At 35.3% G+C, this 22436-nt stretch overlaps 1 protein-coding gene across 4 annotated transcripts in view; it reads left to right on the top strand.

The window, feature by feature from the left end:
• LOC127975938 (neuronal PAS domain-containing protein 3-like) overlaps window positions 1–22436 on the top strand; it is a 281812-nt gene that overhangs the window by 93504 nt on the left and 165872 nt on the right. For all 4 annotated transcript variants that reach the window (XM_052579992.1, XM_052579991.1, XM_052579994.1 and 1 more), the window contains one exon: window positions 11298–11542. In XM_052579992.1, the coding sequence (XP_052435952.1) occupies window positions 11298–11542 (245 nt within the window). The remainder of the gene's footprint in view (window positions 1–11297; window positions 11543–22436) is intronic.

The raw sequence follows: 22436 nt of genomic DNA, 5'->3' as shown, positions 1-22436 counted from the left end.
TGTGTTGTACTGTATCTGAAATAATAAAGATATAGGACTGCACCTAGGATTTTAAAGCAATAATTTATTAAAAATTTAAAATCTGTCATTATTTGCTTACCTCCATGTTATTTAATCGATGTTATGTTCTATCATCTGGATGAGTATCTTTTCTTTCTTTTTTTCTTTACTCTCCCCCACGATCTAAAAATTACTTTTTAATATATTTTTATATTATAGTCTCTGCTAAAAAATAAATATAATAAATCAATTAACAAATAAAAAACAACATCAACAACATATAATCATAGAATGTTATGGTCAGTATTGTTAATAAATAAATAAATAAATACCTTTTCAAAAAGTTGTAAAAACAGTAATTACTATGCGAATAACTACACTATATGAAGTTCTTTGTTATATATAAACACATTTTTTTAAAATATTTATATACCAATAATGTAAAATTAATAATAATATATTCATAATTTTATATTATATTGCCTTTTCTAATTAATTTTTATTATTATAATATTATATAACTGTATATATTATAATATATCATCATTAATAATATATGAATATTATTGTTATTATATAATACAGTATATATGTATATAAAAATATTAAAAAATTACTGTATATAACATTAATGTTTAATTATGCTATATTATATACATAGTTTAATATGTATGTAACTGTACGTGTATGGTATTGGTATATTCTGGTGCGAGCTTGTGATTTAGCAGGAATAAAACAGCATGACTCCTCTGTGGCTCTGACACGGGTTTCACTTTGTACAAGCAACACTGTGACCTTTTCCTCTGACAACCTCTCTTTGTCCAGCCAGTCAGGTCACCCGTGTGCTTTAAACAGCCAATCACACGCCTGCAGCCCCTCTGACACCGCACGCATCTGCTGGGCAATCGCCGGCCATTGAGATGTCATGTCTGTTGAGAGATAAAACCAAAGCACTGGGGGCTTTTCTGAGCTTGTTTTGAAGAGCTGCGGCATTAAAATGAGTGCTTCCTGTTTCAAGCATTGTGGGTAAATTTAGTGAGTTCTGGAATGGAACCTCTTGTCCGAACCGACCCTTTCAATGTAGAATAACACAATTTAGATTTTAATATTAGCTAAAAATGTGCATTTTTACTAAATTGATGACTGTTATTTGCTGCAGCGACTGCCGTTTATGCAAACATTGCGCGGTTATTTCTGCCGCCCTCTCGCTTCCGCCACTTTCCCTTCAGTCTAAAGCTAAACAAAAAGAGACACTAAATTGCTTTTAGCTAAGAGAGACCCGTCTTTATGAAAGTGTCCAGTAAATTGCATTCTGAGAGTTATGAGAGTGTATGCCACTCTGTGTTATTGTGAAAGACGAGAGGGGGCTACTCTCTGTGAATGTGGATGGGTCTACAAGGCCGCTGTAAGACAGGCAGTCACACGGAAGGAAAAGAAAAAGATTATGCAGAGGGCTTCACATGGCTTAATTTGTAGGTGGGCTCATAATCAATATGTACAAGCCCATGTGAGAGGTAAAGAAACAACAGTGAAGGATGGATGAAAGTGGTGAAAGACTGATGCAGTGTGCTGGATTTATTCACTATGAATTCCTTTCTATGAATCCATTTATGTGATGATTCACTAGTGGTTTGAACATTTTAATATATAAACAATATATATTATATTAAAAAGTGCTTAATAATACAAAATATTTAAATAATTTCTCTCTCTCTCTCTCTCTCGCTTTCTCTCTCTCTCTCTATATATATATATATATATGTGTGTGTGTGTGTGTGTATCATGTCGAATATCTTTTTTTATCTATTTTATAACTATTTTTTATTTATATTAAATATTAATAAAATTTTATTACATTTTTAAATATTTATTATTTAATAATTATACATTATAATATATAATATAAAATAATAAATATGTATGAAATATTTATGATTTCTGTCCTGAAATTGTGAGTACATAAGTATGTATATATATATATATATATATATATATATATATATATATATATATATATATATATATATATATATATATATATATATATATATACACACACACACACACACACACACACACACACACACATAAAATACAAATAAAAAAAAGTAATTTGAAAAATATTATATAATATTATTAACATAAAATAACATTAATGCATATCTTATTTATGTATATTACATATATTAATATCCAATATCAAAAACTGATAAGAAATAATTAAATTATTGTATAAAATATAGAGAATATATATACAAATATATTTATATAATGAAATATAAATAATAACAAATTACAAATGTGTGTATAAATGCAAACATATATATGGTATTATAATATTTATGTTATATATTTTTTAACAAACTAAAATATTATGTGAAATAAATTAAATATAGATGTTTTACGAAAAAGGTTGATTGGATGTACCTTGATGCAGCATATTAGAGGTTTTGGACAAGTTTAAATTTTATTAACTTGTATTTTTGAAAAGTAGAAATCTGGTTATGGCTCCTCTGATTCATCATATTAAGGTTGGCTAGTTTTTCAGATGAAATATTGAGCATGACCAATGTAAACACAGCCTCTTGTTTAGTAACGGAGCAGCGCTGCTGATGTATGACAGTAGCGCATCTATAGATCTCCTCAACTGACGTCCAGATTAATGAAGAATGTCAATGTGTTCCCAGAACACACACACACACACACACACACACACACACACATTAAGTTCTCAGGACAAACGAACAGTCGAATGACAGAACTTTGAGGGCAGTGAAAGCAATGGACACTCACATAAGAACCGGATCCATTTCACTGATTGAGAGGGAAGTACACGCAGACCTTGAAGGGAATTAGTGCACCGTGCGAGACGTAACCTTGCGCTTAACGATGCACGTCTGAACGCAGCTACATCATGAGTCAGGAGAGCAGCACTTTCTGGAGGCTCTTGCATGGACAGGTGAAGTTACTTTTACTGTTGTTGTAGTAAAGTTTTTTTTTTTATGTAGTTTTGATGTAGTATGTCCAAAGTCACAACACAAATCTCCCTCCCCAATGAACATTTACATTTACATGCCAAAAAGTCATAAGAAAGGTCATTTACATATAGGTCTTAAAATACAGTATAAAACAGCCTGTTTAATTCTAAAGGTGGAAGATGTGAAAATTAAATAACCTTTTTGGGTGCAAACGTCCTTTAGAATAAAAACTATGTGTAATATGTAACTTCTGTATATGAAATATACAGTAGTCTTTCAGAGAGAGAATATGCATTATCTCTGATGGCAGTGTTTTAAAGCTGCTCCATCTAATTCTGACCAGTCATATGACACACTGTATGTATAACCAAGTCAATGAGAATATTAATGAGGTTACCAAGGAGATAGCATTTACTTTAATTAGAAGAACCAAGACTATGGCCTTTTTTACTGCGGCATGGAGAAGAGTCACAAAAGGAATTGATTGGTTTTGGCATTTAGTCTCTGATCAAGTGTCATCTATTGCTTCAGGAGGCAAGAGGATAATCTGAAGTGACATTTCTCTTCTGCCTGCTTTTTCTACACTGATGAAGGCAATTACCTCAACCCTAAATGATCATTTGCAGAACTTTCAGCCTCTTGATGTTTTTGCTTGTTTTGTGTGTGTGTCTGTGTGTGTCAGATTTGCTAATATAGTAAATAGGGCAATACGGTCGCTCACAAGGAACATTTTGAAATGTCTCTATAAAGATTTTTACAATCTGATTCTAATGTCCAATTATTAAATTAAGTATTCAATATTTATTTTTTGTTTTTAAATGCTTAAGGGGATAGGAAATTTTTAGAACAATTACCAGAGTATCTACTTATTTATCTATCCATCCATCCATCCATCATTCTATCAATCTATTGTTCTATCTATTGTTCTATCGTTCGGATTCTTCATGATTCTTTGGATTATGTTATTCTGAAGCAGCACATTTGTCTTCATAATCTTTAAAAACAATTAAATAAATCTGAAACGATAATGTTTTGTACTTCTGATGCCATTAAACTCCCCTCCAGTCACATGTAGGGCTGTCACTTTTGTGAAAAAAACATTTTCGATTTTTAAGAAATAAGTGTTCGTTGAATCGATTGTAAAATCGATTTTCCATATCTAAAAAAAAAGACGTTTCCTTTTTCAACGTCAAATAACGGACGAATGTAAAGAGAGCGCTGGAAACGCACTTATTTTCTTATTTATTAGCATGAAGTTTCGTGCAGAATAACAAACAGCAACTGGAGGGCAACATTCTCGAAAAAATATATATGCAGAGGGGACGGCTGCTGTAACAAAAGAAAAACTTCACTGCAGCCTTCAACCCGGCTGCATTTAAGATTTAGGCAATTCTCCAAGATTATTCTAAATAATGATTCAATCCATTTCAACCAACTTTTCAAAAAGAAAACGCGCTCCGATGTCCCAGGGACACTCAGATACAGCCTCGCAAGGTGGGGGTATTACTGCCAATTTTCCACCCCAAAAGCCGGTCGCTGTCAGCTTGCAACGGTCCTTTTCATAACTCAGAATCTCTTGTAACTAGATGCGTGATTGATGCGAATTCACGTCTACCGCGCCACGAGACCTCCAGACGTGCGTAAACGTGTCTTCACATTGACTTAACATTGAAATAATTTGCGCCAGACACTCTATTCGCGTTTGGTGTGAACGTAGAGAGGTCGCTTTCGACGTCACTGGGTCTTATAGACGCTCTAGGCTGTCTAGCTCTCACAACGCATACTGCTCTTTCGGAATTCTTTATTTTCTTTTTATGTTTGTGAGTTTTGTTACATCTATTTTTTTAAATTGTTTAATTATTTTAAAATTAATAGTGTACATATTTGGTTAAAATCGATTCCCTATTTTCATTTTCAAAACTTTTTTTGGTTGGTCGGATCGATTGTGCAATCGATTTTCGAACTAAAAGTGACAGCCCTAGTCACATGGTTCAATTCTGATATTATTGCCTACTTTTCAGGATTCTAACAGTTTTTGATGGATGTAATCAAATCCCGTCATACTGTACATTTACTCTAAAGTATGTCACATTACACAAGTAAAATAGGTTGTGAATGGCATTTCGTATTGATTTCAGCGTTTATCTGCTAAAAAAAAATATGACACTATTTACCGTTTCCAGATGTTTCTGTGAGCATAAGGTTTCTGGCACATTTATGTTCATTGCAGATAATCCAGGAGTATTTTTCTACCAGCCCGGAAGCAGGAAACAGCAAAATCAGTGCGGTACACATAAATTCCCATTCAGAAAACAGGCTGTTCAATAAAACAACACTCATTACTCAAGAGCTGCTGCCGTTAGTCCACGCCACAAACCTACCTCACGTCCTGTTTCCCTAAAAAGTCCCGCAAGAGTCGCAGAGGGCCCACAGTATCACAGAGATTTTGCGTCTATTGCATTTTCCACTAGTACATAATAAATGTCAAGAAAATGAAGGTCACCTAACCTCAGTGCATCAAGACGTATTTGGCAGGACGGCGTAATGCCTTCCAAGTTTGTGGAACAAATGAAATCCTGCTGCTCTGTTGCACTTTGCATCCAAACAACCTTTACAACTGGCTTTATATACTGTCTGAGCAGCAGACCATCAAATGGTGTTTTTATTCTTGTGCTGGAATGCTCCTCACTGTTGAGAATAGAAATCTATCGCTTGTATGCAAAAGACTGGAGCCAATCTATATCTGCTGGTGAAATGATAGTTTCATACAGGATTAAAATTGATCACAGCATCGGCGACTGTAGCATTAGATCTGCGTGAGGCCTCATTGGTGCACTTTTCGAGGGAATTGGGCTGTTTTGCTGGAAGTTTCTTGGGCAGCGGTGTGGAAATCACTAGATTAAGCTCTCCAGAATATGTTTGCATTCTGTGGCATGGCTCGGATTCATATTTTATGTTGCTTTTTGTTTGTTGATAAAATGTGAAGACAATATCCGCTGATTTTCTTCTCCACCAACAGTCGTTTTTCATCCATCAAGGCATTCTTCTCTCCCCATCTTTCGGCACTTGCTATAACTGATTTAGCATTTATGGTGGTAAAAAATTAATCTAAATGTCGGCCAACGGGGAACGCAGAAGCTCTGGGCTGATTTATTTCCAACTTAATTCAGAATGGCTTGACATGATGAACGCTACAGAAAGTGGGCAGTTGTGTTTTGGAAGCATTAAAGCGGCTGTTGTGAGTTGTTTGATTGAAAATCATAAATCAGTGGACTCAAACCTTGGACCAGAGAGCTGAGACTGTAAACAGCAGAGAGTCTGTGTCGAGTGTGTTATTAGCCGATACACTGACTTCATTCAGATTGACTTGTGCTTTAAGGGATTGAAAACTAATCTGATTTATGTGCATTTGAAAACATTTTAGGCCGCATTTCAGTTTTTTAAACATATCTATGTGTGTTTCACACCAGTGTTAGGCAACAACAGAGTTGTGTGCACCATTAAGACAGAATTAATTATTCCATTATCTAGCTATACATGTTAACATTAACTTGCTCAGCAAGATTCTCTTCAAAAATGTTGCACCGCTGTGACACTAGTTTACTGTAGAACACTAAATATAGATACAAATTATCATATGCTTTACTCTTTATGTACAGTGCATATTTTTCAGCTTTTTTGGCTTTAATGATGATTTTTGTTCTGTCCCTATGCAAATAAACCAATAAATAAAAATAAAATCTGTGGAATACATAGGTTGTTTTGCACCTTATACTGCCTATGATGAATGTGTGGGGACGCATTATGTCATGACAAAACTACATTGCTTATGTTATAGTTCAGGAAGTGGTCTAAACCTAGCATTTGTTAGCATCATTGCAGCACATTGCATTGCATTTTCAGATGATGATGCATTTATATTTTGGACAAGCTGCAAAGCTTCTTTGGCAATGTTTTTCTTATATCTGAAATAGAATTAAAATATAGCCAACTATTTAAAAAGAATTTAATAACTATTTTCTTTATCAATTCAAAGCAACATTTGGTGTGATCTTTTGCGTTAACCTTCAGCTTTTGCCCTCGGTGCAAAAGTTTTTCAGGTAACTTTGCAGGTAGGTTTCTAGAAGCATCTTGCAGACGTTGCAACAGTTTTTGTGGATTTAGTGTGTCTCAGTTTATTCTGTTTCTTCAAACCATTCCAGAAAGACTCGATGACAATGAGATCGGATCTCATGTAGAAACAATTTTCACTCAGAAAATGCTAGTAAATTGCATCAATAATTACAAAGAAAATTGGTAGGTAAAACACTGAATTAATTGTGAGTTTTTGAAGTAGAAAGACTGAAATAATATTTTCTTGAAAATTAATCAAAAAAATAGTTGGATTTCGATTTTGGATTTCCAATTTCCCATGCAATTTAGTAAAATCATGTAACGCGACATTTGCAAAATGGGACGTGCTTGACTTATCGAATAATATTTATTCATGTTTTTAAAGCATAAAAGAGAACTTGCGCTGCTCCTCAGGAAGAGATACGAGCTCAGAGACCGAACAGAACACGAACATGTAAAGTCATCGTTTAGCTCAAGGTGCGCGTCTAAGCGGTCAAATACACAATAAAATGTGTTGCGCCTGGTGATTATTCATGTATACCTTCATCGGTCATGTAATAAATGAATGTAAAGAGTTGAGAATGCAAATACGCTTGTAACAGTAATTTGGATCCGTGCAGCTCTTAAAGTGACAGCGTTTATTTTACAGTACGTTTGATTATTCATTTATGTACAACACTACATGAACCTTTTCATATAAACTAAAATAAATAAAAAACTAGAGCCAAACTAAAACTGAAAGGAGACATTAATAACAAATAGTATAGTGAATAAATGAAATTGTATTGTCCTATATTGTATTTGTTCTTTGTTTTTTTTTATTACTGATAGTTAAATTATTTTCAACTATTTGTTTTTGTTTGTTTGTTTGTTTGCAATTCTGATGGTCGCTACAATGTAGATGTCATAGCAACCTTATTTACAGGAAATTCATATTTGACATGTATCACTAGCTTTAAGTTAACCACTCATATAAAGTTTTGGTCATATGGCCCCTTCATAAAACAATATTACAATATTGACCAAAATAATCATGATTATGATATGTGTCATAATCGAGCAGCCCTACTTGTTAATAACAGTTTGTTCGATATTATACAGTGCATACAGTGTTTACATAAGTGTATTCCAGTGCATTTCCATATTTAAAGAAGTGCCGTCAGTCGCTTTCACTATGTTAAGTTGCTACTGTAGCAGTTGCTGCCAGAAAAGGACTCATTTTATTCAGAAGGAAATAAATACAGAGAAATGCACAGTTGTAAATCACTCGATTCAAAATAAACAGAAACACTTTGAGGCAGTAGTCATAATTCATAATAAATCAATGTTTTGTGCAGGCATGCGTGGGAGCGAGTGTATATTTTGGGTGTTTTCCATCTAGCTCAGATGCAGGTGAGGTTAGCACGACGTTGTGTTTCTTTCTCTTTGTTTGAGCGCTTGGCGGGGGAAGAAGATCTCTGGCTGGTCTTCTGTCTGTGGTAAAAAGGCAGCAATGAAAGTCATTCACAGGGGCGTCTCATGAGACCCCGGGCCAAAGCTAATCACAACTTCGACCCACTTCTGGATTCCAATGACTGAATCTATTGAGCGGAGGTCTCTCGACGGAGCACAACAAAGTCGGTGTGACTGCAACTTTAGCCTGCTGCGGCCCAGCACCACAACACCGCGGTTGCCTGCCCTGTCTGTGATTGGCACAGAGGTGTGCTCTTGATACTATATACAGTCAATAACAAAGAGCTATTGAGTTCAGTTACAGACCGTCTCTCCTGGGCCTTTTGTTTGGATGGGAAAAGCAGTGTTGAAAACAGAAAGGCATTTTGGGATATATTGCTACGAATTACAATAGGGATGAATCCTGTAACATGTCTGTTTTATGAATAGAAGCTAATATTATTGGGTTTATAATAGTAACCATGGTTTTCCCTCTCTTTAGGGTGTAGTGCTGTCACTAACACATTTTTTAGATGGCATTCTTATATATATATATATATAATGTATATTTAGCATCAAATCAACACATTAGAATGATTTCTGATGGATCATGTGACACTGAAGAGTAATAATGCTTAAAATTCTGCTTTACATCACAGGAATACATTTTTTTATAATATAATAAGACAGACAAGCAGTTATTTAAAATTTTATTTATTTTATTATTTATTTTATTTTATTTTTTAATTTTGCTGTTTTTACTGTATGTTTGATCAAATAAATGCAGCCTTGGTGATCAAGGGTCTAATGGGGTTTTGACATGCCGTGACTTTTGCGCTTTTTTCAGTTGCTTATAAACACATAAATGGCTAAAGTCTGAAAACACTGTATTCAGTTTAAACTGGGCTACAATCATATATAAATAGCATGTATGTACATGATTGTGTTTTTGAGAAAACATTGTTAATGCGTGATTAGAGAAAAACTACAATTTAGAGTTCACTGAAATAAGGTCATAAAACACATACAGTACAGAACATTTGTTCACAAGACTGTCAAATCTGGAGTTTGTAGACTAGAATTTTTGCTTCAGAATGATGTGAAAATCATCTTGTTTACCCACTCCAAGAAAACAATAGATTGATTAAAATTTTTGATTGACCATGAATGTTAGTCTGATTTACACCTGAGAAGACAAAGGCCTGCACAATGAGCTGCATATTTAGCCTTTCAGTCATGTGTGTAACTGAGAGGGAGGAGTTACAAGAAAGAATGTGAGGACAAAATAAATGTAATTTTATATTTGTAGTTTATTTAGAATATATTTATTTATACCCCCCCCCCCCAAAAAAAATGTATTATTATTATTATTATTATTGTTATTATTATTATTATTATTAGTTGAAAAGAGCTTAGAATATTTTTTCAGTTTTTTTTTTTTTTTTTTAATGAATTGAAACAACAGCATAGTTTGTAACAAGCTTATTGTATTGATCATCACGTGTGTGCTAAAAAGTTTTAATTTCTATATATACGGACTCCAAGCTTTTGAATGATATAGTGTATATTATTACACTTGGAGTAAAACTGGAGTAATGATGCTGACAATTTAGCTTTGATCACAGGAACAAAATTACATTTGATAATATATTCAAACAGAAAGCAGTTATTTTAAATAGTAAAAATATTGAACATTATTACTGCTTTAGCAAACTGGTATTGACTGGTATTGTGTCATGTTTAAATATATAAATGAACATCACATAAGTAGCATTTCCAAAGTTTATATTGCTTATGTGTTCTCAAATAAACTAAACGATAAACTACATTATTAGCTTTATTGTGATGGTCACTGATACTAGCAGTACAGTAGAAGATTTAGATGAGGATGAAATTCAGAATGTTTCACTTGATTATAGATTTAGTCAGGAATTATAGTTTGGAAACAGTCTAACTAGTAAAATGTGTACACGTTATACAAGCAGATTAACATTTGATTTACATTTGGATTACTTTATCACAGAATATTAGTTTTTGTTAATACTTGCTTAGTTTGATGTTATTATGTGTGTATACAAATAAAAGTAAACCCTTTACAGATTCGATTGATTTATTGCGCTCATCTGTACGTTCAAAACTAAAAGTGTAATTTAAGTTTTTTGTGGTGTTATTATATTGAAACAATATAATAAAGGTACACCACAAAAATTCTGTGCTCTCTATTTTGACTTCCGTGGTTGTAACATAGAAATGCAAGGTTTAAAACAAAAGAATGTTGATCATCTCTCCAGGGGAAATTGCTTGGATAATTTATTTTCTTTATCTTTTTTTTTTTTTTTTGAGTGGAAGGGCTAAATTATAAAAGTGATTGAGGACGTCAAACAAAAAAAAAAGCAATTTTGAGGTGTAGATAATTCTTTTATTTTGATGAGTGATATATTTTTGGTCTTTATAATAGTGTGCCCAAAGTAAAGCCAGATCTACAGTATGTGTTAAGAAAGCAAATGGGCTAAATTTAAGTATAATTTTTAATGTACAGTATATTTTTACTACTTGATAGATAAAGAAACGAGAATCATAATCATCTCTTTCTATGTTCCCCTAGTTTTGGTTTGTCTTTCTGGGACATCGTCCCTTGGTGCCTCACAAACTTAAGTAGCCTACATCATGCATAAAGGATTGAAGTTCTGTCAGTCACAATACAGGAAGCACAGTCTGTCAGGCTTTGAGTAGCAGTAGATGTTTATGTTACTGACGTTCTTGCGTTTCTGTCAGGTTGCAGGCTCTGAGGAAGGAGAAGTCACGTGACGCCGCTCGCTCGCGCAGGGGGAAGGAAAACTTCGAGTTCTACGAGCTGGCAAAGATGCTTCCGCTCCCCGGTGCCATCACCAGCCAGCTGGACAAGGCCTCCATCATCCGCCTCACCATCAGCTACCTTAAGATGAGGGACTTCGCCAACCAGGGGGACCCGCCGTGGAACCTGCGCTTCGAAGGACCACCGCCCAACACCTCAGTCAAAGGTGAGAGGCTTTCTTCTGTCTACAACTTTTATTCTGCTCTTTTTGTTGTAATATTGGATTATTACAATGTTTTTTCAGTGTGCTTTATAACATGTGTGGGATGCTGTACATGAAATACTACAGACAATCATTTAAAGTTCCGATAAAAATTTATAAAAATTGCGCTTTAATTTTGGTTTAAGTTTTAACAGATTTGTTGTGTTTTTGTCATTTTATATATATAGTTTTTACTTGCTTTGGCAAACAGCAGAAATTAAATAAGTTTCAGGTTTTATTTCAGTTAACATTTTTGTGGTTTTAGTTTGTTAACTATAAAAAATATATATAATTTAGATAAGCTCAAGTAACCAACTACTTTTCTTCAACTTCAGGCTGCCTAAATAATTCAATTAAAATAATGCTAATAAAATAATGATATCTAATTCTAAACGATTCTAATAATTCTAATAAAGTAAATCTAAGCTAACAAAGTAAATATTTTCATTCAAAGTTATTTTTGATTACACTACGGCATCCAAAAATGTCTTAAAATAAATGTACTTTTGAACAAATATACATGTACAAGCTGCAAATTTTCAAACTTGCCTGCAAGTCTTCCTTTAGTGGACAGTTCACCCAAAAATGAGAATTCTGTCATTATGTTGTTCCAAACCTCTATGCATTTCTTCTGCTAAACACAAATAATATATTTAGTTTCGTTACCACTGACTTTTATAGTATTTTTTGTCTGTACTGTGGAAGTCAGTGGAACCCGGAACCATTTGCTTATCATCATTCTTCAACATTTCTTATTTTCTTGTTCCAAAGAAGAAAGAATTTGAGTTTTGGAATGACATTATAGAAATGATGACAGAAATATCTTTTTTGCGTGGATGGACTATCACTTCTATAAGAGAAACTGTAAGTATGAACTGGTTTATACACACTGAGGTACTAGTTAAGATACTTGTGGTAATCACCTGCATGCAGTACACAAAAACAGTGGAAGATCACTTAAGGTGTGTCCCAAATCATGTACTTATGCACTATTCTATGACGTTTTTTTAGTAGAAATATTCCAAAAAGGATTCCACCCGGGTGATGCACTTACATAACCAAAAAAAAAAAAGTGTGGAATGTTGGACAGTTCATGCACTCAACTGTCACAGCTTTAATTATGTAGTGAAGGGGGAGGGGCCGATTATAAATGACAAAATAACCGTATATAATTCATGTACTACATGGTTGAGTACAAAGTGTTTGAGTGCATAATGTATAGTGTGCCGTTTGGGACGCAACTTTTAGTGCTTTTGGTTAACAGCAAGGACAGGAAACAGAAAATGAAACTTTGGATGAACAGTAAAAAATTCGAGTGAGATGTGCAGAGCGGTCAAAACTCGCTCCCTTCTGACTGGAGTTTGCTGCACTACAGGCTCAAGAAGAAAAATAGCTGTCGGTTATAAATAAACAAGAGCGTGTCATGCCCTACAGAAGCCTAATTAGTTACGAATGTCAGTAGACTGAAGCAGCCTATAGATTTAACAGTAACTATGGATTCTTAGTTGGACTGTAACGATTAGGTGAGTAATGGGCCTGGTTAATCAACTAATGCTAATTGGTTGGTGATAAAGGATGCAGTCGGGATCAATGAAAATAAAAAAGATGCGCTCAATACTTGCTCATCTCGTTATATTTGACTGCTATGGCTAAATGTAATATATAAAAGAGATGATGCTCATTTGCTATGCTTTTTTTCACTGTATGTTTTTTTGTTTTTGTTTTAATGTGCATTTTTATATTATTTTATACTATTTATTATATATTTTGTTTTAAATTAAATATGATTTTAAATTGTATTTAATTTTTTATTATATCGTTATAATATTTTATGTATTATTTATATATAATTACTGTTCTTTTCTTGATTTTGTTAAATTATTTTATTTTTGTATTTTATTTATTTATTTATTTTCTCTACAGCTACTTTGCACTTATTTATTGAATTATTTACTGTACATTTGGCATGGCTGTAATACCCTGAATGTTGTTAGAGGCAACAGTGAATTGTTGCAGTTTTCAGCGGCTTTGTTCTGTGTATTTCGGCCGGCACACAACAGATGGTATCATTTTTGTCTCGCTTTGAAGAGCCACATGCATTTTAATGAGAAAATGTATATGCTGAATAATTTGGTGTAGAGCCGGTCTGCAGGACTGTTGCCTTTTACACGTCCGACATCGACGTGCTCGACATGCAGTGCAGGAAATGATGTAAGCGAAGGAAATGAATAAAGTGCATCGCATCCCCATGTATTAATGAACGCTCAGCAAGGTGAATCCAAACCCTGTAGGACAACGAGAGGCTCTTTGTGTCCTTCCATCTCATTGACAGCAGCCATTTGAATTGAATCAGCAGCGCGGACCATTTTATTTGCACTACATTTCGAACAGAACCTGTTATCGATTCCCGTTTTGCCGCTCTGCATCACTACAGCTAATGGATACTCAGCCCTGCTCCCGATTCGTCCGAGCTCATGAATCTCTGTTTATATTCCGATCGGAGCGAGGAGATGGGGCCGGCCTACAGCGGCAGAGCTCTCTCTCCTCATCCTCCGCTGACTCCTGCCGGATTGTTGTTTAGACCAAAAGAGGTGCATGTGTTTTGATTGGCGTACCGCTGACCAGGAGGCGCGCCGTAATGCAGGGCATGCTAATATGAGCATATGGTGACTTATTGCATCAGGTCCGGAGCTCATAGGGCAGGGCCTGTTTCTCCTTCTGATTGTTTGTGTGCACAAGTCAAGGTGAGCCAGAGGAAAGCAATATCGTTTCCTGGGCCTGGAAGTAGCCAGTTCATTTGTCAGTGCAGACTTCCATGCAATTTCCCACTGACTTTACATAGACATCTGAAGCCACCGCTGCTCTTATTATACAATATTTGCCATGAAAAGAATAAAAAATCAAGTTGACTTCTCGTATGGCATTTCTACATAATAACTGATGATTGTAACCTTTTGGGAAATCTCTGAACAGTGTCATTTCGCAAATCTCATTCGAATCGGAATGCTTAAAGGAAAATCCACATGCATTTTTCCAGTTTTTTCTTGTCCGTGTGAATAAAGAACAATTTGGAGCTGCCATTTGTACAGCGGAGAGTCGCCAAACACCATTAAAACAAAGCCGCCTTCTGTTGAATGCAAAAGCAGAGTGACAAAGCGTAGAATTCAGGCCTTTATCTGTAATAAAAGCCGGCTGTATTACTGGCATCGCAACTGAAAGAATTTGACCTCCGTTTCTCAAGTGCTGATTTATTATCATAAGTCGCGCGCTAGCCGCCTCTCTCCTTTTGCGCCTGTTGACCTTTACCGTAATTGACCCATCAACTAATTTTTTTGGAGCGTTTTAACCGAAATTTGCTAGTCTCTGTCAGAAGCGTTTCACATCTGTTGAAGGACACTGCACAAACAAGCATGACCTTTCTGTTGTTTGGAGGATGGCGCGGGCCCCTGACCCCCCTCCACCACCTGTGCATTCATTATTCATGCATGCAGAGCAGCGAGCAGTCGCCAAAATGCCACACTTCACCAAGCGCACACCCCCAAACTCTACAGCGCTGCCTGCACAATTGACACGTTTTGTGCCTGTAGTTAGCCGCCGAGTCGAGGACACATATGCCAGTTGTCCTTTTATGATCACCGGAAAGGAATTCCAAATGGGCTGAAAGGTTTGCAAAATAGCAGCTTTCCGTCGGAATGTCAAAATCTCGCTTCTCTGTCTTAATCACCTAGGGCGTAAACATCTTGCACCAACGGCTGCTCGGAGACTGATAGTAACGGAGGGGAATTAATTGAGTGAAATGCTAAATTATTTTACATGCACCTCCAGTGCCCACAGGGAGATAAATCACAAACGAGATCTCTGTAATGTCTCAATTTTTTCTCCTAGACCGCTATGGGATTCAGAGGAGAGGAAATGGAGGCTAGGGAGCAAATAATTTCTCAAAAATCCTATATTCTATCTAAATTTATTTTATAGCTGTGTACTTTTACTATATGTTGATGTACACTAACAATCAAAAGTTAAGACTCAATTTATTTGATCAAAAATATAATTTCAAATTAAAATAACAATTTTCTACTTATATTTAAAAAATGTTCCTATGATTCAAAGCTGAATTTTCAGCAGCCATTCTCAAAGATTTATTTTCAAATTATCTTTCATTAATAATTCGAATATGGTGATTTGCTGCACAATTATCAATTTTGTTTTATAAATGTTTTTTTATATGATTCTTTGTTGAATATAAAGTTCAAGATAACTTATTTGAAATAGAAATGTATTATAAATTGAATGCATCCTCGATTTATAGAAGTGTTAATTAAAAAATAAATACATAAACTCTGTAACGACTCAATTGTTTCAGATTAAATAGAGAGACAACCAAAGCATAAAAAAAAATCTAATTCAAATCTACATTCTATCCAAATTTATTTTATAGCTGTATACTAGGGCTGCATAATTAATTAAAATTAAATTGCAAAGGCAATAAATCACTATTAGGCAGAAGCATCAACTGTCATGCGTATCTTTCAGTGAACCACGGTTTTGTGATCAGCAGTTAATATCCATCCAAAGGCCAGAGGGTGCTCTCACGATTTATTTTAAATATTCGACTGACGTTATGAAGTTAATTTGTAGTTAAAATGTTATTAAATGTGGTATTTTCGTGTGCTCTCAGATGGAGCAGCATTTACTAACATTACACAGAGACGTAGTTCACTGAGAAGATATGCAAACAGCAGTCATTATCGCGAACAATTTAGTCAATTTCATAATCCTACAATTATATCGTCTGGAATTATGAACTATGGCTCTGTGTAATAAATGCTGTTCTACCTGAAAACAGGTGATGGAGATTCCTCTGAATAAATTTACTGAATAAATGCACATGAAAATCGCGATTAATCGTTTTCGATTAATCATGCAGCCCTACTGTATACTGTTACAATACATGTACAGTATGTAGATGTAAACAGATGGTCAAAAGTGTAAGATACATTTTCTCAAAAAAAAAAAGGTCCAGTAACATTTTGGAAATATTATTACAATTTAAAATAACTGTTTTCTACTTAAATATATTTTAAAATGTAATTTACTCCTGTGATGAAATGCAGAAATTTCACCATCATTACTAAAATCTTTGGGGTCACATGATCCTTCAGAAATCATTCTAATATGTTAATTTGCTTTCACAGTTTTTATCGGTACTCCGTTATTAATAATGTTTTTTATTAATAATGTTTTTTATTAATCATGCATTTTTTGGATTCTTTGTTGAATATGAAGTTCAAGAGAATTTGATCTGAAATAGAAATCTTTTGTAAAATTGTAAATGTCTTTACTGTCACTTTTGATCAGTTTCACGCATGCTTGATGAATAGAAGTATTTATTCTTAAAAAAATAAACCTTTATAACCACAGACTTTTGAATATTCTTGTGACTGATGTATTTCTCTTAAGAAATGCTAGGAGAAACATCTGAGACAGTGGTGAGTTCTCGTGAGCTGTAGTTTCCTCAGGTGTGGGTTTCTAATGTAAACATCCTGTTTGTATTGGCTGTTTTCTCATCAGTGGGGTTATAATCTATTCAGCAGTCAGTGGAAGCGCGTGGAACATACTGACAGAAACACACAGTGCTTTGTTGTGTGTGATTAATACCTGAGATGCGGCGGCCCGCTGCCTTTATTAGAGGCAGCGCTGGAAGCTGGTTATCAGCGTTTGATCTCTGGTGACTGCTGCATCGCATAGATGTGTCACTCAGCTGAACACAACCAAACCTCCTGCTTTGGAAAAAGAATCATCTCCTTTCTTTGTTTGCTTGTTTTTGGCTAGTCTTCTGGGACGCTGTCCTTCGGCACCTCATAAACTCAAGCATTTTAACTAGCATAATGGCTTCTCTTGGAAGTTTAGTCAGTCATAAAAAGTTTCCTTCATATTTTTTTTGACTTAACGACATGCTTTTCCAGAGGAGCAGCCAAATGTCCATGTTCTTGTCTCAATTAGCATAATTTCATCAATAAACTCGGAGGGACCTTGAAGAGAACTCCCCCTCCTCTCCCCCGCGCTACATCTTGGACGTCTCGTTTTCTTCACGCCTGACATTTAGCTACACCCGTGAGCTTCACGCTGTGAAATACCGCCCTACTCTACTTTAAAACTGTAGCTTCACATTAACAAGTGTGCATTTACAATCAGTATGCATTTAATCAGTAACTGTATACATTTTATTGGTGTGTTTGTTTCCTGGAATGAAAACCCATGACCTTGGTGGTGTTAGAGCTGTGTTTTGTTAGTTGAACTACAGGAAGAATCAGAAGCTACAATACAAGCTAGCAAGAAAAATATTTTGAGCTATATTTATTCATTAATTTATTTGTTAGTTTGTTTTTTCCTTGATGATTGATTTAAAATGAATCAGACATAAGAATATTATTTAACTCCGATTGAAAATGGTTTTGGTGAGTATTATTGCTGACTAAACATAAAAAGCCATACGAACAAACATTGGAAATGGAAACATGCCTACTATTTACTGAATACTGCCTAATTTTTTTTTACAGTTTAACATTTCACTTTGTTATATGCCTCATTGTGTCACATGACCTAATCATGTTTCCAACATTATTTGCAGTGGAGAAAAAAATTATATATATTTTTATATATATTTTGATTTTGCAGTCAAAAGTAAGATTAAACTTACATTTTAAAAAGGGATGTTGCTATAATTTCTTGTACCGGTAATTTATTTACTGGAAAAGTATTGCATTTTAAGATTGAATGCACCATGCTGTGTTTTATACCGCACATTTGAGCAAATGTACAGTAGTTGATAAAGTTGATAAATGTGTGTGTATATATATATTAGGGGTGTAACGGTTCACAAAATTCACGGTTCGGTTCGATACGATACACTGATGTCACGGTTCGGTTCGGTTCGGTTCGATACGTTTTAGATACAGCAAAATGTAAAAACATCTCAACTTTTCAGAATGCCGCAAGCGCACCGCGGGTCATGTGACAAGAACCAACCAATCAGCTTCATCCTTTCCCGTAACAAGGTTGAGAGCTCAGCCAAGATGAAGGAACAGCTGATCATAGTTGTATATGGATTGCAATTTTGAAATAAATTTAGTAGCAGAGCTACTGCAAGCGATTTTTAGAGCTGCAAATCCATTTATCCTTCGCTGAAATTTCCGCGTCTCATGGAGAGAGCACGTCATTGTTGCTTAGCAAAGACAGACGCCTCATGAGCACTTCTGCCCGAGCGCTTTGGAAAGGAGGAGAAAGACGCGCTTAGCGTTTTCCATGCGTTTTTAGGCACGATATGTGAACGGCCCCTAAGGCGCTCGCTCACTCAGCACGCGCTGAAGGCTCGTTGCAAAATGTCTAATGCATTTAACAGACCAGAAATATAAGATCCTAAAATAACCAACAGGTCTGGTGTTTGGGTTGGATTCCCTGTAAGCTATAGTGTCTAAATGCTGCAGGGATAGTTTGCTGCGTGCATGTTTCTCCTTTTTTTCGTCTTTTCCCAGATAGTACTGACGCATATATCCCAGATATTCCCGCTGGTGTTTTTTTTTTTTTTTTTTTTTTTGTATTCCCGCTGGTGTACCCTGTCATGTTGCAGATGCGACATACCGTTGTATTTTTATCCACCACTCTCTTGCCATCACCATTATAGCTTAAAGGGAATCCAAAGTGCACCCAAACACCAGACCTGTTGGTTATTGGAGGATCTTCTCATTTCTAGTCTGTTAAACGCATTGGCTATTTTGCAACGAGCCTTCAGCGCGTACTGAGTGAGCGAGCGCCTGCTGAGTAGCCTAACATAAACATATAAGATGGTGTTTTTTTCTTCTTTGGGAGTGTCAGGGGCGTTGCCTGTTACGTTGTTTGGGTTATTGGGCTACCTTGTTGAACGCATATCATTATATTTCTATCTCTCTCTTTTTTTTTTTTTTTTTTCAAATATAATTAATTACTCCAACGAACCGTTCGGTATACATAATGCGTACCGCGTACCGAACCGAAAGCGTCGTACCGAACGGTTCAATACGAATACGCGTATCGTTACACCCCTAATATATATATATATATATATATATATATATATATATATATATATATATATATATATATATATATATATATATATATTTGTTTTTGTTTTTGTTTTTTGTTTTTTTTTCAACGAATTACTTTCTTATGATTTTAATTTGTGTTAACTATAATAACTATGCTTTCTGTTTTGTTTAATACACTGCAATGTAGCATTTTGTCATTTTTGTTACTGGAAAACATAGTTGCGTAGTTTGTGGAAAATGTAGTTGCATTATTTGCAAACAGCTACAACTACCCCTAATAGGCACCTGTGCACCCCTAATAGATTATGCATATCAAATCATCATACAGTCAACAGTGTGATCTCATTAAAGGATTTGACCAGCTCACAAAGTGATGGAGCAGTCATTTCAACATCCTCATGTGAAGGGGGTCTTTGGCGGAGCAGGTTGGCAGAGAGCAGGGCATTGATTAAAGTGCTCTACCCTGGTGACCAGTGTGCCTCACTCATTGTTAATGGTAATGAGCGAATTAATGCTGTTTGCATCACAATAGACCCTCACAACAGTGAAAAAGTGCTTTTTTTCCTCCCTGGCATTCTAGACTTGGTGGAAAATGGCAGGCTCAAAAGTGTTGTGCTGCTCGGAGCCATGCATCACGGGTAAAAATCAGCCCTCGCCGATATCCTTCACTCTATAAATGGATGGTAATTTGCCCAGCTGTGAGTGTGAGATGTTCCATTCCCCAGTCGTGGTGTAAGAAAAATTGAATGACAGTGAGCAAAACAGCAGTAATTATAAAACTAATTACTAAATGCTGATGATGCCCATAGGCTTTGCATAACTAAATTTAGAAGAGGAAATTGCTTTTGGCTGCATTGAGGCTGTGGGCATGTTTATGTTATTTTCTTTATTTTCCGATGCACACCAAAGAAAGTCGTAATTGCCATGGAAACAATTACTCGTACACCTTTATTTTTGTGGCTTCGTGAGGCGAAAACAGCTTGAGGGAGAGTTGTTGTCAAACAATGTGTTTTAATAACAGCAAAAAAACTGTACGTACTTTGTCTTGCCGTGAATTGATTAACATTAAATCAAACGCAGCCAAAGAAATGCAGTTAATTGCTAGAACGAAACCGTTATTTCCTTATTAAATCACATTCCCCTTGTGCAAGATTCTCTATGCAAGATGCGAATCCAGCTTGCCGTTCGGGCTGAGACTTAATCGCGACTCTGCTATATATTTGAGCGTAACTATGCTCTTTAATGGTCTATCCTTCTTCTGAATGGAGACAACAAAGCCAATGTTGGCAGCGCCAGCGTGAGACAGCCCTCCAGGGTGCCTTAAGTTTCCCAATGGCTTCGCTCGGGAGCGCGGCGTGTATTTGTATACGCTCCGGGTCGGCCTTTGTGTGTGTTTACTTTCAGAAAGGGCTGTATTTCCTCAGTAACAACACTGCAGATTTCCTTGCGGAAGGAGAATATGATTATTGTTTCTCCGCTAAAAATAGAGGTGTTTTGTGCTGACGAATAGGCAGAGTGCTTAGACTCTCGTTGGCCTGCTGGTAATTAGTCCTTTTACAAATAGGCCAATAATGGAGAAATGAATCCAAGAGACAGTCGGAATGAATATGGAGAGCCTCGTTTTCCAGAGGCGTGATTGAACCTGTAGTCAGCTTTGGCTAATACCTACACAAAGTATTACAAATTACCTCAGCGTTACCACCAGCTTTTTATTCTTCCTTTTTCTGTTGATATAAGTTTTACAAGAGCCTAAGTGCTAGTTTTAATTAAAAAAATATATATGGCACGGAAGAAATTTAATTGGATTTAAGCTGATTTTGCCTGCATATTATTTATTCTTCCATTTTATTTTTTCCCGGTGGTCAGGCGTACCTGAGCGTCTCGCGCCGGCCGCTGACAGTCTCTTCTGAGCGCTGCTCTTTTGAAGAGGAACGTCTGAAAGCACAGCATGAGCCTCAAATAAAGTGAAGGGCATTTACTATTACAAGTAATGTCCTTAATAATCTTGTTAGTGTAGACTCTCTCAGTACGAGACAAATGGAACGTTATTGGCTTATGGGCTGTAGTAAATAATTTAGTTTCCAATATTCAGGCTGCTTTGACAGTAAATTAGAATGACATGAAAAGAGGTTGTTGAATAAAGAAAGAATCCAATCAGATTTAATTGGCTCGACTAAGGCAGCTGTAATATATTTCATAATTAAACCAAGTTGTCATAGAGCTTTATAGGCTTGCACGAATCAGAATGTCAAAAATAATTCCTTGATAACCTGCTTTTAAAACGTCACCGTGCTTTTCGATTTCTTTTGTGTTTGTGGTGCAGTAAACACTGGAACATGAAGAAACAAGTGCAAGTTCAATAACCAGACACCTAGAACACCCTAACAACTGCATAGCAACACCTTAGAAATTACCCTAACATCTACAAGATTTGCTACAGCTAAATTCTACATTAAAATTCTTGAAAATTTTCTACATTAAAATGAATTAAATACAAATGCAATAAAATAATACAAATATTTTATTCAACATTAAATATAAGTATTTATTAAATACAATACATATTAATCACGCTTAATGTGCAAAATTTAATAATAAAAATTCCAAAGTACTGTATTGCGCACTTTTATTTTAAAAGTACTGCTGTATGAACAAAAGTGCAATAACATTTGGTTTGCAAACACTTTAAACAAATAAGGTGCTTCTTTACAGCAGTATTAACTTTACATTGTAGCAGTTAAAATTTCTTTTTTTAATCTCAATTTAAACAT

The sequence above is a fragment of the Carassius gibelio genome, chromosome B17 (assembly GCF_023724105.1).
Source record: "Carassius gibelio isolate Cgi1373 ecotype wild population from Czech Republic chromosome B17, carGib1.2-hapl.c, whole genome shotgun sequence".
In the NCBI taxonomy this organism is placed as follows: Eukaryota; Metazoa; Chordata; class Actinopteri; order Cypriniformes; family Cyprinidae; genus Carassius; species Carassius gibelio.
The sequence above is the reverse complement of the archived record's forward strand: the minus strand, read 5'-3'. Positions and strand labels throughout refer to the sequence as shown.